The sequence below is a fragment of the Sorex araneus genome, chromosome 4 (genome assembly GCF_027595985.1).
Source record: "Sorex araneus isolate mSorAra2 chromosome 4, mSorAra2.pri, whole genome shotgun sequence".
NCBI classification, from domain to species: Eukaryota; Metazoa; Chordata; class Mammalia; order Eulipotyphla; family Soricidae; genus Sorex; species Sorex araneus.
This window is the reverse complement of record NC_073305.1, coordinates 31,754,785-31,771,893: the sequence shown is the minus strand read 5'-3', so window position 1 is coordinate 31,771,893 and position 17,109 is coordinate 31,754,785. Positions and strand designations below refer to the sequence as shown.

The following is a 17,109-nucleotide window of genomic DNA, read 5'->3' as shown; positions in this document are numbered from 1 at the left end:
TTCACACTGTCACACACATTGGCTCAGACTCACAGCTCATGAGTGAGGCCAGTCAGCGCTGGCTGCAGGCCCCCGAACGGTGCCAGTTAGTGCCACCCGAACCCAGATGTCATGAAGCCAGAATTTGTTTTTTGATTTGGGTGGAGGGGGTACACTTGCGGGGAGCTCAGGGTCTACTGGGGGACCAGGTGGTGCTGGAGCTGGCGCCCGCGCCTCCCGTGTGCAGACCATACCCTGCGCCGTTGCTCTCTCGCCCTCTCAGAGTCATGCAGAAGGGACACAGGTGGCTGTGTGCGGACACAAGGGAGAAGGACACACAGCGCTGTTCCCTACGTGCAACCAGTGTTCAGCCCCTCAGCAGATGTGTTTTCTTTCCTCTTCTTTGTTTCTCTTTTTTTTTTTTTTCCTTTTGAAGGTTTTTGGGTCACATCTGGCATGCTCACGGCTTACTCCTGACTCTGACTCAAAGACAACTCCTACTGGGGCTCGGAGTGCCAGGGATCAAGCTCCGGTCAGCCACATGCAAGGCAAGCGCCCTACCCGGTGCATTATTGCTCCTGCCCATCAGAGGGATGTATTTTCTCTCTCATTTGGGTGGGTGGGTTGCACAGGGGGTTGGGCTACACCAGGCGATGCTCAGGGGTTACTCCTGACTCTGCACTCAGGAGTGACTCCTGGCAGGGCTGAGGGGACCAGACAGGATGCCAGGGGCCAAATCCAGACTGGCAGCATGCAAGGCAAACGCCCTACCCACTGTACTAGCTCCCCAGCTCAGATGAATGCATTTTCTCTGCGTGAAAGGTGTGGACATGCTACTTCCCAAAAGCTGCGAATGGCACGATGTGGCACCCTGGGTGGTATCTCTCGCCCCTCGGAAGCTTCACACCTTCCTCTGCACACACTGGCCGCGGCAGCCCCGAGCAATGAGCAGAGGGAACCATTCATGAGCAGCTGCGCCCCAGAGCCAGGAGAGACTGGCAGAGAGGCCTCTGGGCCATTTGAATCTGTACCTCCCCAAATCTCCTCAGGAGACTCCCCCGTTCCCAGTGGGCCCAAATGGGAGGCTCTCTTGGGGACAGCCGCTAGGTGGGTGAAGATGGATCCCGATTTCATATGGCTCCCCCGCTCAGGAAGTAGCATGTGGACAAGAAGGTTCTAGAAGGTTCTCACCGCGCCGGCGACCAGTCCGCTCTGGCTGTAGCTCTTGGAGGCGGCCACGATGGAGGCGATGAGGAGGAGCAGGGTGCCGATGACGTAGTGCAGCAGCTCCTGGGGGCACAGAGAGCGGGCGTTGGGTGGGGCACAGTCTCAGGAGAGGAGTGGGAAGGAGGAGGGGGGTCACTCTCTCTTTACCCGGGGACCCCACCCACCTAAGAAGGTCCAGCGGCCAAAGCTGCCGGACACCAGGAGGGTTTTCTTCTTGCCCACCGGTGGGAGCGTTTCAGCCAAGTCCCAGTTCTGACAACCCAGACCCCCTCAACAGGTGGTCCTTTTTTCTACTACCGCAGAGAAAGTTCTGGCCTAACAACATGCTGGCCTGGTGGCCGCCCAGGAGCTGGGCAAGTGTCCCCTGCTTGAGTAACTGGCAGCTTGAGTAACATGGTCCCCAAGTAGTACTGGCCCCTAAACTGAAAAGAAAAAAAGCACATTGGGCTGGAGCGATAGCAGAGCGGGGAGGGCGTTTGCCTTGCACGCAGCCGACCCGGGTTCGAATCCCAGCATCCCATATGGTCCCCTGAGCACCGCCAGGAGTGATTCCTGAGTGCAGAGTCAGGAGTAACCCCTGTGCATCGCCAGGTGTGACCCAAAAAGAAAAAAAAAAGAAAAAAAAGAGAAAAAAAGCACATGGAGTCCATGCGGGACCCTCAGAGGCATCTCCCGAATCCTACACCAGCGCAGGGAGCACTCGCACATAGGAACCAGGGTTCGAGGGAACCTTTGTTGTGTATCAGGGTTAGGACGAATGGAGACGTTACTGAGACCGCTCGAGAAATTCAACGATCAATGGGATGATGATGACGATGATGATGAGGATGATGATGATGATGGGTCACACCTAGCAGTGCTCGGGGACCCAATGTGGTGCCAAGGATCGAACTGCCACTGGCCACATTTGAAGCCAGTGCCTCACCCGCTATACTCTTTCCCCAATTCTTCTACTTCCCCCCTTTTCCTTGTTATCTGTTGTGGAGGTGGTCACACCTACACACATAGAGATGAATGAAGCTAAATTCCTGAAATTCCACAAAACTATAGATCTGTGAAAAGTTGATTTAAAAAATTCTCTTTCAAAGAGAATGTTATGAATGATTAAATGATTTAACGTTATAACATGTGAATGATTAAATGATTTAATTAGGAAGCAGAGGTGGCCAAACTATGATACATGTACACAATGGGATATGACTCGGCCATAAGAAAGACAAAGTGCAGTTTGCTGCCACGGGGAGGGAGCTGGAGAGTATCGTGCTGAGTGAAGCTGGAGAGAGACCGACACAGAATGATCGCTCGTGTGTATGTGGTATGAGAAACATAACGGGGGATTAATGAACGACCAAAGACAATGAAACACAGCATGGGCGCTGGTGTTCAGCAGGAAACCTCACCTGGCGGCTGGGGAGCAGGGCAGGGAGGGGCAACAGCTATAGCAGAGGGAAGATCAACCGGGCGGAGGAGGTGCTGCAAGGTGGTGAAGTGTCACGTATGAAGCCCTACTGGCAACAGTGCAGTGAAGTACAGTGCAAAACTTACATATTTTTAAAAAAGAGCCCCACACAGAGGCAGACTGCTGGGTGGGAGGCAAATGGGGGTAGGAGGGAAATTGGTGGGGGGAAGTGGGCACTAGTGAAGGGACTGGTGTAGAAGCAATGCATGCCCAAAACCCAATCATGAAGAAGTAGGAAGGAGGAGGAAGGGGGAGGTAAGGAGGGGAAGGAAGAGGGTGATGATGATGAGGAGGAGGAGGCGGAGAAGGAGGAAGGGGAGGAAGAGGAGGAAGGAAGAAGAAGAGGAAAAAGAGGAAAAGGAGGAAGAGGAGGAGGAGGAGAAGAAGAAGGAGAAGGAGAAGAAGAAGGAGAAGAATAAGGAGGAGGAGGAGGTGAAGGAGGAGGAGGAGGAGGAGAAGAAGAAGGAGGAAAAGAAAGAGAAGAAGGAGGAGGAGAAAGAGGAGGAGGAGGAAAAGAAGAAGAAGGAGAAGAAAGAGGAAAAGAAGAAAAGGAAGGGGGAAAAGGAGGAGAAGGAGAAGAAATGGTCAAACTGGATAAAATAAAAGAAGATTGGGGCCATCCAGAGTAATCCTACAGCAGGTAGGATGTTTGTCTAAGTTTCATCCCTGGCATATGGTCCCCTGAGCAGAGTCAAGACTAAGTTCTGAGCACTGACAGGTGTGGCCCCCAAACAAAACAAAAACCAAAAACACAAGATGTCTTTGTATTCAAACATACAACAGGTTAGAAGTAGTGCGATAAATAATGTTAGATATGAATGATTAAATGATCTAATTAGGAAGCAGAGGTATCAAGACCGGATCAAACAAAATAAGATGGGGGCGGGGGGTTGGAGCGATAGCACAGCAGGTAGGGCGTTTGCTTTGCATGTGGCCGACCAGGGTTCGATTCCCAGCATCCCATATGGTCCCCTGAGCACCGCCAGGGGTAATTCCTGAGTGCAGAGCCAGGAATAACCCCTGTGCATTGCCGGGTGTGTGACCCAAAAAGCAAAATAATAATAATAATAATAATAATAATAATAATAATAATAATGGGGCTGGAGAGGTATTACGGGGGTAAGGCCCTTGCCTTGCATTTGGCTCATTGGGGTTCAATCCCTGGCACCAACAAAAGTCCCTGAGCACCCCTAAGAGTGATCCCTGAGCACAGCTATATGTGGCCCCAAAACAAAAATAAAAAACAAGAAGGTGATGGGGTTGGAGCGATAGGTAAGGGGGACAGCAGGTAAGGGGCTTGCCTTGCACTCAACTGACCATATGGTCCCTCAAGCACTGCCAGGAGTAATTCCTGAGTGTAGAGCCAGGATAACTCCTGAGCATTGCTAGGTATTGTGCCCCTGTGCCCCCTCAAAAAAAGATGGTGGGAGAAGATGTATTTATATATATTCATGCAACAGCAACCAAAAGGAAAACAGAAAGGGGTGGGATGAGTGAGGTCCAGCGTGGAGCACAGGCCCTGCAGGGGTGAGGCTCTGGGCTCAATCCCTGGCACTGCCACGAACAATGGGAAAGGAAGTAGGAGCGGCTATACTCGCACCAGACAAACCAGATTTTTAAAAAATGAATGACAATGTGGGGGCCAGGGGTAGATAAGGCAGAGGAGGGACCAGTGAGAGAGTAGTTGGAAGTGATCACTCTGGACAAGAGCTGAGTGTTGAAAGCAGGTAAAGGGATATACACGATAACTTTCAGCATCTGTATTGCATATCATAATGCCTAAAATCAGAGACAGAGACAGAGAGAGACAGAGACAGAGATACAGAGGCAGGCTGGGGTAGGATGGAGTTGGGGGTGGGTGGGAGGGAAATTGGGAACACTGGTGCTGGGACGTGACACTGGTGGAGGGATGGGTGTTGGAACATTGTATGACTGAAACCCAATCATGACAGCTTTGTATGTTCTATCAGTAGCACTGTCGTCCCCTTTGTTCATCGATTTGCTTGAGCGGGCACTAGTAACGTATCCATAGTGAGACTTGTTACTGTTTTTAGCATATCGAATACGCCACGGGTAGCTTGCCAGGCTCTGCTGTGGGGGCGGGATACTCTCAGTAGCTTGTCGGGCTCTCCGAGAGGGACGGAGGTATCGAACCCGGGTTGGCTGCATGCAAGGCAAACGTCCTACCCGCTGTGCTATCGCTTCAGTCCAGTAAAAATAATAAAAATATTTTTAAATTTCAATAAAAAATATGAATGAAAATGAAGACATAATATACCATACTACAGAATACAATAGCAGTATTGAAATTAGCACGTTAACACATGGCACGTGTAATATATAAAGAATGCAAATTTCTCAAAAAATTTATAGCTATAGATGCCAATATTCAGCTAGAATAAAGGCTTCAAGTTCATAACTTATGACAGTGGTGGGGCTGGGGAGAGAAATAAAGGTTAGAACAGGAATCAGCGGCTGCTTGTGCTGCGGTGAGAGGAAGAGCTAAAAGGCAGAGATTTCTTTTCTTTCTTGAATAAAATAGGTTTTGTTTGTTTGTTTGTTTCTGTGTTTTAATTGGTTTTTGGTCCACACCGGGCTGTGAGGTGCTGGGGATTGAACTGGTGTCAGCTGCCTGCAAGGCATTGCCTTGAACCCTGTAACTATCTTTTCAGTCTTGAGAGAAAAAAGTAAAATTGGGTTGGCTGAGGGGTGGGGGGTGGGGTGGGGCTGGAGAGAAAAGAAAAACATGGGCTTCTCCACTTCTCCAGTGAGTGTGTGTGAAACAGGATTGTTTTCTTAGGTGATGAAAACACCTTCAAACTGACTGTGGTAATGGTTATGAAACTCTGGAATATACTAAAATCCATTGAATGAGAGATAGAGACAGAGAGAAACAAAGAGACAGACAGAGACAGAGAGACAGAAAGAGAGAGAGCAGGGGAGGGGAGAGAGAGGGAGGGAGGGGCCAGGGAGCTTACCCAGAGTCTCAAACACAAAATCCAAGAGCTCCACCGCCAAGCTGAGTTAATTACATACCTCCCGTGAGTGAACAGAATGGGCACCTGGATACTCTACCAATAAAACTGGTTTAAAAAACAAGACAGGGGGAAGGAAAATGCTGCTTTCTCTCTGTCTCCTCTGGTCCACGGAAGCAGCAGAAACGTTGCCAGTCCCCACTCAGCTCAGCTGTCTCACCTGTGCCAGCGCCCCCCTTTCCTGGTCTTTTCCTGAGTTCCCACACCCGGGCTCAGGAGGACACTGGACGGGAAAGTGAGCCTGGTCACAGACCTGGCCAACCAGCGCGGGTGCAGAGCATGCTGGGAGGAGGGGCAGCTGGGAAGGGCTAGGCGCGGAGCATGCTGGGAGGAGGGGCAGCTGGGAAGGGCGGCGTGCAGGGACCCCGCGGAGGCTCGGCCTGCTCTCCCTTACCGACAGGGGCCAGCTGATGCAGGTGAGCGCGCGGTAGACCCGGAAGAGGTGCACCAGGTAGAAGGCCAGGATCATGATCAGGTTGCAGATGGTGACCACCTCGAAGTAGCTGTAGGCGCTGTAGCTGGTCCACGGGGAGCTCCTCACGCAGATGAAGGCGATGAGCAGAGTAACCTGTGACACCAAGGCAAGGACATCGGAGCTCAGCCCAGAACGTGGACGGGGTCCTTCCACGGGGGCCGGGAGAGGCGCTTTCCCCCGGGGGCAGCGCTTTGCATCCACACCTGGCCCAAAATTGACGGCTCGTGGGCCAGGAGCCTCAGGGCGAAGTGCTCAGCCAGTTCGCGGGGACGCAGAATCGATGGATGTCCCTGGTTGAACCCAAGCGAGTGGTCTAAAGGCGCGGTTTGGAGCCACATTCATGTCGCTCAGATGTGCCAGCCCCGCGGTGGCACCGGCACATCCCCAGGGTCACACACTTGCACACCGCAAGGCCCCGACAGGGAGCAGTCACCCCGTGTTGCGGGGGAAGGGGGAATGGGGGGAGGAACGAGGTGTGCAGGCTCAATAATATGTCCAACTCTTGGTTCAGCAGACTGGGTGTGGAGATCCCCTGCCCGTCTCCCCATGTCTCCTTGGACCCAGGGGTCATTCCCATAAGCCACATTTTGCAGGCCCCAGATAATCTAGATTTGTCATTGGCCACCATCCAGATCACATGGCTTTCTCTCCTGGAAGAGAGCAACATGACGCCACCATAGCCATGCCACCTGACTGCACCAGGCTGTTTCACTTGGGGCGTCCTAGAGGGGGGCAGGAGAGAGCCCTCCCCACCCCAAGGGACCCAGCCCCTGCAGCCAAAACCTCAACAAGTCAACCACCGCCCTGTTCAAGGCCACTCCCCACATGCTTAGGCTGAGACTCACCCACGAGCAAACCTGTTCCTGGACTGTGACACATCATAAGACACCCCCTACCCATTCTCCAAGAGTACCTACCACACCACATTTGATTGGGGTTCAGGTAGCAGGGAACCAATCAGAGAGGAAAATATATATGTATCACTATCACTGTATCACTGTCATTCTGTTGTTCATCGATTTGCTTGCTCGAAGTGGCACTAGTAATGTCTCCATTGTGAGACTTGTTGTTACTGTTTTTAGCACATCAAATACCCCACGGGTAGTTTGCCAGGCTCCACCGTGTGGGCAGGATATTCTAGGTAGCTTGTTGGGCTCTCTGAGACGGACAGAGGAATCGAACCCAGGTCAGCAGTGTGCAAGGCAAACGCCCTACCCACTGTGCTATCGCTTCAGCCCATATATATGTGTATATATATATGCATATATATTTTTTCAGAAACATATACAAAAGTTCACATCACTCAATCTTTAACAACATGTTAATGATACCCTACAGAATGTCTTAGGGGCCACTGCTAAAAAAATAGAACAATCTTCACACTGTTTCCTTTATATGGATACATTTTTGTAGCATTTTCAGCGGTTTTTCATAAAAGACAATATAAAATATATTATTTTGGTTGTGCTTTGGTACAGGGATTGGGGCTTGGGGTGGAAACATCCCAAATATGGTGATGGGAAGGTGTAATGGTGGTGAGATTGGTGTTTGAATATGAAGGGTTTTTATTTTCATTTATTTATTTATATTTGCTTTTTGGGTCACACCTGGCAATGCACAGGGGTTACTCCTGGCTCATGCACTCAGGAATCACTCCTGGCGGTGCTCAGGGGACCATATGGGATGCTGGGAATCGAACCCGGGTCGACCGCATGCAAGGCAAATGCCCTACCCACTGTGCTATCGCTCCAGCCTCCATGTGTTTGAATATTGAATGTAATCAAATATTGTGAACAACCTTATAAAATAAAAAATAAAATAAAAAATAAATAGCTCTCTCTGCCTTGATGAGGCCTCGAGTTGCTGCCCATGAACTGCTCCTCCGGCTCCTGAATGGCCATGATCCCAGAGGCACACACATTAATCTCAGAACCCAGCAGCTTTTGCCAGAAATGCATCTGGACTGAGCATTAAACTATGGCGCCATTTCACCCTGGATGGGGAAGGGTGTTTATCTCTTCTGCCTCCCCTGACCCCCCCCCCCCCACAGCAGCATGGTGGCCACCATCTTTCAAAGCCTATTGGAGAGCCAGGTATGAGATTGCAGTGACAGACATGCAAGGCCTCGTGGGATGGGGGGCGGGCAGTGGAACCGTCCCCTCTCCCCACCCACTAATGGCTCCTCTGGCTCCTAAATGGCCATGATCCCAGAGGCACACAAACCAATCTCGGAATCCAGTGGCTTTTGGCAGAAATCCCTCCAGACTTATTACTTAAATATCAGAAGTCCTTGAAAATATTGGCAAAAAAAATTAAAATATTGTCTCAAATGTGAAAAAAAAATATCAGAAGTCCAAAATCGCGCGGCCACTAGTGCGACCGCGTGAGACCATATGATCTTCATAATCAGCAACAGAAAACAAATGATCTAACAATGCCTTTTTGGCAGGTCTGATTGTTGGGGAAAATTCCAAATAATAACGGTGGGTCTTTTGTCGAAATACTGAATGTGATCAAAGTGGAGAGAGAGTAAAGTGGAAATCTTCTGCCTAACAGGCAGAGGGAGGGGTGGGATGGGGGGCACTTTGGGGTTCTTGGTGGTGGAAAATGTGCACTGGTGAGGGGATGGGTGTTTGATCATTGTATGACCGAGGCTTAAACTGGAAAGCTTTGTAACTGTTCTCACAGTGATTCAATAAATTTAAAAAAAAAAAAGAAAGAAAGGAAAAAAATAAATAAAAAGAAAAAATATAATGCATGCAAGTCTACCCAGCTTGGGCGAAACGGGCATTCCCCCAACCTGCTCTGCTTCTTGTCAAGCTGATGAGCAGGAGTGGGCTGTGGTGCTGGCCCACACTCAGCATGGTGTGTCCCGGGGCCTGCATACCCTCTGCTGCTGGGCAGGGCTGGAAACGCAGCGGGTCGGCCCAGCCGCTCACCGCCAAGTCCCATCCCAGGGGTGGGACTTGAGCCCAGGTTTGTCTGTCCCAGGACACGGTTCCTCCAGGTGCAGTGTAGTATGGTTTGGTTTGGTCTGGGTCTACCCCAGGGCTACTCTCAGCTCTGTGTCCGGAGGCTGCTCCAGGCGGAGCTCAGCGGGGGGGCCCTGTGTGGTGCTGGGGATTGACCGGGGGAGTGACTGCATGCAAGGCAAGCGCCCTCCCCTCTGCACGGTGGCTGGAACATTGGCCTTCACCAACCTCCACATAAGCGGGTGGAGGAAGGTGGGGAAAGGAGCTGCCCAGAGCCTGCTCCTCCCGGATGTGGCCAGAGGCTGGCTGCTAGGCACGGCGGTGCACAGTGGAAGGAACGCACAGAGCCCCTGGGTGCCTTGGAAATGCCATGAGGAAGCAGACTGGAAAAGAGGCCGAGCCTGAGTTTTTGTGATGGTTATGCAAAGAGAAATCAACTCTCGTTGGCTTCGGGAGGGACTAAACCAGCAACGTCCAGGTGTTAAGATACACAGAAAGACCTTCGGATCTGATAAAAGTGCAGCAAGTTTTTTTTTTTTTTTTTAAAGAAATATTTTATTGAACCACCGTGAAAACAAGAAAAAAAATACAAAGCTTTCAGGTTTAAGTCACAGTCAAATACTGATTAAACCACCATCCCTTCACCAGTGCACCCGTTCCACCACCAAGAACCCCAATACACCCCCCTCCCACCCCACCCCCCATCTAAGTAGCTAATGATATTCCCATTATTCTCTCTATATATTGAGTACATTTCATATTTCCATACAGAACTCACTATTGTTGATTGGAAATTTTCCCCAACAATCAGGCCTGCTGAATAAGCATCATCTAATAATTTCTCTTCCTTGGTAAAAGTGAAGACTTTGAGTCCGCGCGGCCGCTATTGCGGCCGCGCGGTTTTGGGTTTCTAATATTTTAGCTCAGTTCACAGTCAAAATGCATGGCTGCAAGAATCTGCTCTGGTGCCAAAATGGGTTAGGAGACCTCAGGATCACAGTCAGTAGGTGCGGAGGCTCTGCTTCTCGTGCCGCGGCTCTTGGTTCATCTCTGGGCGGAAGGCGCGCCGGGAACACCTCCCCTCCCAGGATCACCTACAGGCTACGTCACTAAAGAGAGTCCTACCTCCTGGTGGAGGGGTCTTAGAGGGTGGCTCTCACCGCGTGGCTGCTGCCGCTGCCGCCATTTTCGCTCAGAAAAATGGGGTGGAGAGGGAAAAAAATCCCTCCCCGGGCTAAAGTGCAGCAAGTTGAGGACACATGTGGTCTCCCAATGGGCATGTGTGTGTGTGTGTGTGTGTGTGTGTGTGTGCGCGTGCATGCGCATGTGTGCGCACAGAGAATGCAAGTGGAACACCACATACCAAATCACACAGTGACTCTAAGTCTGAGTAAGGTGGTCGGTGAGAGAAAACAGCTCTATTCTCTGCCACTCTCCTCCATGCACTATCTGCAGCAACAGGACAACAGCAAGAAAGTCACTTTTATTTTTTGAGGGGGATGAGGAGGGGGCAAATGTGTTCATGGGGCTAAGTCCCATTCCTGGTGACACTTGGCCACCTGGACTGGACAGTTCCATGTGTAGAGCTCAGGATGCGGTTCTTCTTGGGCCCGGTGGAGTCAGGGGGGACAGCAGGATCACCCTGGTGATGCTCAGGGGTCACTAGAGCCGCAATGGGCAGTTCTGGGGGACCCTCCTGTCTCAGGGATAGAACTGGGCTCAATGCTTCCCTAACCCTTGGCCTCTGGCAAAGAACTTTTCGCTTGAAGCTTCGAGTATGAAGAGGGTCCTGCCTAACGGGCTAAAACCAGAAAAATGTGAACCTGACTCAGAAGACCCTCAATATTTGCATATTCCCCTTTGCTAATGAGCAAAGTGAAGATTTTCATGTTTCGGTTCCTCCCAGGGTACTTAGGCATGGTAATAGAGTGACTCAGTCCTCACGGAGGTCACAAAGTTTCACGGGGAGGCTGTTTGGGGCCATCAGGGCGAGGCACCCTCCTCGCTCCCCATTCCCAGACCTCTTCAATCTGGGGAGTTCAGGATTCTCCCCAAGTCTTGCACCAACCCCCTTATGTGCATTTTAAAATCCAAGGTTCGCTGTAAATGTGCCAAGAATTCCAGACTGTGCAGGGTGGTTCCTACGGGGAGAAGCACTTTTGCACCTAATTGATGCAAATATTCCAGTATTAGAATAATCTTACAACTCTTCATCTGTGACAGAATCTGCTCTTCTCGTGGTGACCAGGGCATGGGAGTTTCCCCAGGAACAAAGGGGGCCTGGGCCTGTCCTCCCCACTGATCACGGGGGGCTGACACGGCGCGGCAGGAAGTACTCTGCAGCTCCAGATAGTTCCAGCATCTCTGGGAAACCGGCCTGTGAAATGAGACTCGAAAACTCTGTTTGGCCCAAGGCAGCCTCTCATGGACAGCCTTACTCTCTTATTTAGGCCAATTCTGGACCCTTAATTTCAGCAGCAGATGCTGTATACTTATGTGTGCAATGCTCAACGCTGCCCTCGTGGGCCAGAGCGATAATAGACAGAGGTTAGAGCATTTGCCTTGCACACGGCCAACCCAGCTTCCATCCCTGGCATCTCATATGGTCCCCCAAGCACCACCAGAAGTCATTCCTGAGTGCAGAGCCAGGAGAAACCCCTCAGCATCACCGGGTGTGACCCAAAAGGCCAAAAATAAATTAATACAGAAATAAAGTGTTGCCTTTGTACCCAAGGATCCACTCATATTTAACCAGCATCTTTGTGCACTAAAATAACGAGTGTGTGTGTGTGTATGTGTGTGTGTGTGTGTACACAAAAGTTTTCTAGAACTCCCCTACAAGGATGGGGAGATGCTTCAAGTGCTGAATGCCTGGGCATGATGCCTGGCATATGTGAAGCTCAAGCACCATGAGGTGTAGCCCTGTCGGCCGCAGCACCTTGGGGCATAGTCCAGAGAGATCTCTCCTGAGGCCAGGAGGTGACCTGGGCTAGTGCTGGAGATGCCCACATCACCTAGATCCCTGCTTCCATGAACCTGACCCCAGAGGAGGTCACTAACTGAGTGTGGGAGCTGCAAAAAACTTAAAAATTTTGCTTTAGTAGAGACTGGTACACATCCAAAAGAACAAGAGCAATCAGTGCTGGTGCTGATACAGGGAGAAAGGGAATCTCCTTCACTGTTGGTGGGAATGCCGACTGGTCCAACCGTTTTGGAAAACAATATGGGCATTCCTCAAAAAACTAGAAATTGAACTCCCATTTGATCCAGCAATAGCACTTCTGGGGCCTAGGGGCCCAAAAAAAAGAAACACCACCTGCACTCCTATGTTCATTGCAGCACTATTCACCATAGCCAGAATCTGGAAACAACCTGAGTGCCCAAGAACAGACAAATTATGAAACTATAGTATAACTACACAATGGGATATTGTGTAGCCTAGGAAGAATGAAATCATAAAATTTGCTTACAAATGGATGGACATGGAGAGTATCATGCTGAGTGAAATGAGTCAGAGGGAAAGGGACCCTGTCCTTTTAAGGTGAGGTAACCAGGCCACGATGATTGGTCAGTGGTTGGAAGCTTGCCATAAGAGTGTGTGTGTGGGGCTGGAGTGATAGCACAGTGGGTAGGGCGTTTGCCTTGCACACGGCCAACCCAGGTTTGATTCCCAGCATCCCATATGGTCCCCTGAGCACCGCCAGGGTTGATTCCTGAGTGCAGAGCCAGAAGTGACCCCTGTGCATCGCCAGGTGTGACCCAAAAAGCAAAAAAAAAAAAAAAAAAGTGTGTGTGTGCAGGGCTGGAGCAATAGGACAGCAGGTAGGGCGTTTGCCTTGCACGCAGCTGACCCGGGTTTGATTCCCAGCATCCCATATGGTCCCCTGAGCACCGACAGGGGTAATTTCTGAGTGCAGAGCCAGGAGTAACCTCTGTGCATCGCCAGGTGTGACCCAGAAAGAAAAAAAAAAGTGTGTGTGAAGAGTGGGGTGGGAGGGCAAAGGGCAGTTAGGATACAGAAGGGACCAGCATGACAATATAGAAGGGATTGGCATGACAATAATACTTGAAAATGATCATTTTGAACAGAAATGGAGTGTTGAAAGTAGGTAAAGAAATATACATAATAGGGGCTGGAGCAATAGTACAGTGGGTAGGGTGTTTGTCTTGCACGAAGCCAACCCAGGTTCGATTTCCAGCATCCCATATAGTCCCCTGAGCACCACCAGGAGTAATTCCTGAGTGCAGAGCCAGGAGTAACCCTTGTTCATTGCCAGGTGTGACCCCACCACAAAAAAAAAAGGAAATATATCTGATACCTGTCTTATGACTGAAATCCAATGACAAACAATTTTGTAAATGTGTTTATCACTGTGACTCAATAAAATAAAATTTAAAAATAAATAAAAAATATTAAATTGCAGAAATTAAAAACATTAAATTAAAAATTTTAAAATTTAAATTAAAAAATTTAAATTAAAAAAAAATACTAAATTGAAAAAAATTTGCTTTAGGGGCTGGAGAAATAGTACAAAGGTTAAGGTATTTGTTTTACTGGCGTCTGCCCCCAGTTCAATCCCCAGCACCCTATATGGTCCTCCAAGTACTTCTAGGAGTGACCCCTGAGCACAGAGCCAGGAGCAAGCATGACTTGAGCACGAATGGGTGTGGCCCCCCCACACCAAGATTCCAGGAAAGGTTGCAAGGCTCTGGGAAATGACTCAAAAGCCTGAGTACGTGCCTGACTCCAGTGCCCGGGACAGCAAGCGTCCCTGAGCACTGCAGGAAGTGACCCCCAGGCACTAGCAGGTATGGCCCCAAAGCCAAAAAAGGAAAAGAAGGATAAAATTGCAAGAGGGGCCAGGGTTGTAGAACAGGGTAGGAACATGGGCTTTCTGTGTATGAGGCTTTGGGTTCAATCCCCAGCACGGCGGGAGGGGGGGCCACGGGGGGAGGGGCAGTAAAAGTGCAAGAAAACCTTCCATGTAGAACAAGGTTTCAGATCACAGTGAGACACATCACATCGGAAACCACTCCTCTCCCCAACTGTCCTGACGCCGTGCGAGCCAGACTCTGTGTAGGACAGAGATTACTTTTGCGAAGGCACTGGGGAGTTCGGTATTACGGGAGATGAAGCAAGCCCGCGTCCCCCGATAACTCTGAAATGACCACGCGGGCCTTGCCAGGAGCCAGGCAGTTGCCAGGGCTCAGCACGGGGGTTCTTCAAGGAAGACGTAGACTTTTGAGGCCAGAGAAGGGAGAGTCTAGAACAAGGGGCAGTTTCCAGGAGATGCCTCCTGAGCTGGGCCGCAGAGGTTCCGGCGGGTACCAGCTGCCTGCATCCTCCTCATTACGTCGGGCTGGCTAAGAGTCCCTGTGTGTGTGTCCCCAAAGTTGGCACCTACACCTCAAGTTTCCCTGTTTAGGAGCCACACTTGGTGAAGCTCAGGGCTTACCCCTGGCTCTACACCAGGGATCATTCCCGGAGGGCTCGGGAGACCATCTGTGTTATCGGGGCTCGAACCCAGATGCAAAGGCAAGTGCCTACCTGCTATGCTCTCTCTCCAGCCTCTACGGGTCACCTCTTAAAACAGAAGTAACCCTGCTTGACCACAACACCCAAAAGGAGAGAGAGAACAAAAGGGAATGCCCTGCCACAGAGGCGGGGTGGGGGTGGTGGGAGGGATACTGGGATTATTGGTGGTAGAGAATGGGCACTGGTGGAGGGATGGGTACTCGATCATTGGAACGTAAGCCCGAAAGTTTATAACTCTGTAATTGCACCTCATGGTGATCCACTAATAAAAAATTAAATTAATTAAAAAAAAAAAGAACTAACACTGCTTTCAGGAAACCAACACGTGTCATATACTACAGTACGCTCACCACTAAAATTTGACTTTTCTCCTTTGCCATACATTTGGTCCCCATTTCCCTCTTGGTAACTACTAATTGGTCTTAAGAGTCCCAAACCCTGTTTTTTTGTTTTGTCTCGTTCATCTGCTTGTTTTCTCTCTAGACATATGGCTGCAGCCACACAGCCTTGTCACTCTGCCCGGCTTATTTCACAAAGTACAGTCCTGGTAAAATAAGGTCTAGCCCTGCTCCAAGAGGCAGGGTGCGTTTCATCTGACACTGAGCAGCTTTCTACTGAGGGGACAGTCTCTTCTTGATTGTTTGTGAGCCACCGAGTGCTCTGGTTGCTTCTGGTTCTGACCCACTGTAAGAAATGTGGCACCAGATGTGGGAGTACAATCTATCCTTTGGAGCCAGAGGTTTTGTGTTCTTCAGGTAAATGCCCACAAGTGGGACAACTGCAGCGTATGGAATTTCATCTTGAATTTTCTGAGTCACCTGCACACTGCCCTCCATGAAGGCTGAACCGACTCACATTCCAGCCACAGCTGCAGGAAGATGTCTTCGATCTGTGGCCCCCAGCCCCCACCCATGCTGGTTGTTTCTTGTCTCTTGAGTACCAGCCGTTCTCATTGATGAGTGAATGCGAAATCAGAAAAGTGTTGTTTCTGATTTGCATTTCCCTAATAATAAGGACCAGGAAGTGCCTTCACATGTGCCGTTTCCCGGCTATGTGTCTCCTCTGGAGATGATTCTATTCAGACCCTTTGCTCTATTTTAATTCCTCATTTCTCAGACCTGCTGCCCTGTCTTGTGAATCTCTGGAGACTAAGCAGCCATTTGAACCCTTTCCTGACTGTCATCTCTGTGAGGAGCCCGGACAGGCACCACCCAAGGCCAGGCAGGGGCTCCTGGGCGCTAGCAGGGAGGCCACCGGTTCCGGCCGCCCAAGGTCACAGGGTTGGTTGTGAGGGAACAGGAGCCATTGGCGTCTCTATGGCAAGCCTGGGGGAGAGCCAGTGGGCCTTCGTCCCTGCTCAGGGTACAGCCTGATTGTGTGCCCCCCCACCCCAGCCTTTCCAAATGATCCCAAAGTGAGCCCCATCGATGACCTGTGGTGCAGAAGAAGTTACATGGACAGAGACGGGAGGAGACCCTGGAAGTTCCCGTCCTGCAGGCCAACAGAAACCGGCCATCTTTTGAGCTGAGCTGATGATTTGACTATTTTGTAAAAGACCTTCTTGTGCACAAGCCACAGTTGCGGGGGCCGAGATAGCACAGTGGGTAGAGCATTTGCCTTGCAAACATCGAACAGTGGGCTCTATACCCAGCATCCCATATGGTCCCCAAGTACCTCTTGGAGTAACCCTTGAGCATCACCAGGTGTGACCCCAAAAGCCAAAAAACAAAAACAAAAAACAAACCAAACCAAAAAAAAAAGAAAGAAAGAAAGAAAGAAAAGAAAGAAACCCCACAACTGTGTCCAACTGTATTTAGTTGCCAATTAGGATTTTTTGTTTGTTTGATTTTACTGTCCTTCGCTATCTCTGTGAGTCAATGCTTCTACAAATTTTATTTGTACGATTTCATGCGAACCCCCAAATAAATGCTTCCTTATAATGAAAACAAAACAACAACAACAACAAAAACCCACCCCCACTCCCCCTCCACCCCCCGCAAGCAACCCTTGCTGGCAGTCTCTCTCTCCACATGGAGCACCTCTAGTAGCCAAGATCAGAGTCCTAGAGGTATCCTGGATCTAAGCCCTCCTGGCAGTCCAGCCTAAACACAGGGACATCTCTGTTCCCACCTTTGATGGGAGGAGGGTGATGCCATGTTCAGGTGGCTTTCCTCTCAGAAAGGAGGCTGTGGTGGGATTGGGGGGTGGGAGGGATACTGGGTTCATTGGTGGTAGAGAATGGACACTGGTGGAGGGATGGGCTCCCGAATACTGCATGAGGAAAAAACAAGCACGAAATGTTTGAATCTGTAACTGTACCCTCATTGTGACTCACTAATTAAAAAAAAAAAAATTAAAAAAAGAAAAGAAAGGAGGCTGTGGGCAGGAAAGGCGATCTCATGAGGAATCCTTTATTCCACCACACA

At 50.1% G+C, this 17,109-nt stretch overlaps 1 protein-coding gene across 1 annotated transcript in view; it reads right to left on the bottom strand.

Annotated features, from left to right (window-relative positions):
• Positions 1 to 17,109, bottom strand: part of CMTM7 (CKLF like MARVEL transmembrane domain containing 7) — a 48,582-nt gene that overhangs the window by 4,834 nt on the left and 26,639 nt on the right. Inside the window, exons 2-3 of the mRNA XM_055135985.1 lie at positions 6,095 to 6,268; positions 1,171 to 1,269 (exon numbers count right to left, since the gene is read on the bottom strand). Coding sequence (XP_054991960.1) covers positions 1,171 to 1,269; positions 6,095 to 6,268 — 273 coding nt within the window. The remainder of the gene's footprint in view (positions 1 to 1,170; positions 1,270 to 6,094; positions 6,269 to 17,109) is intronic.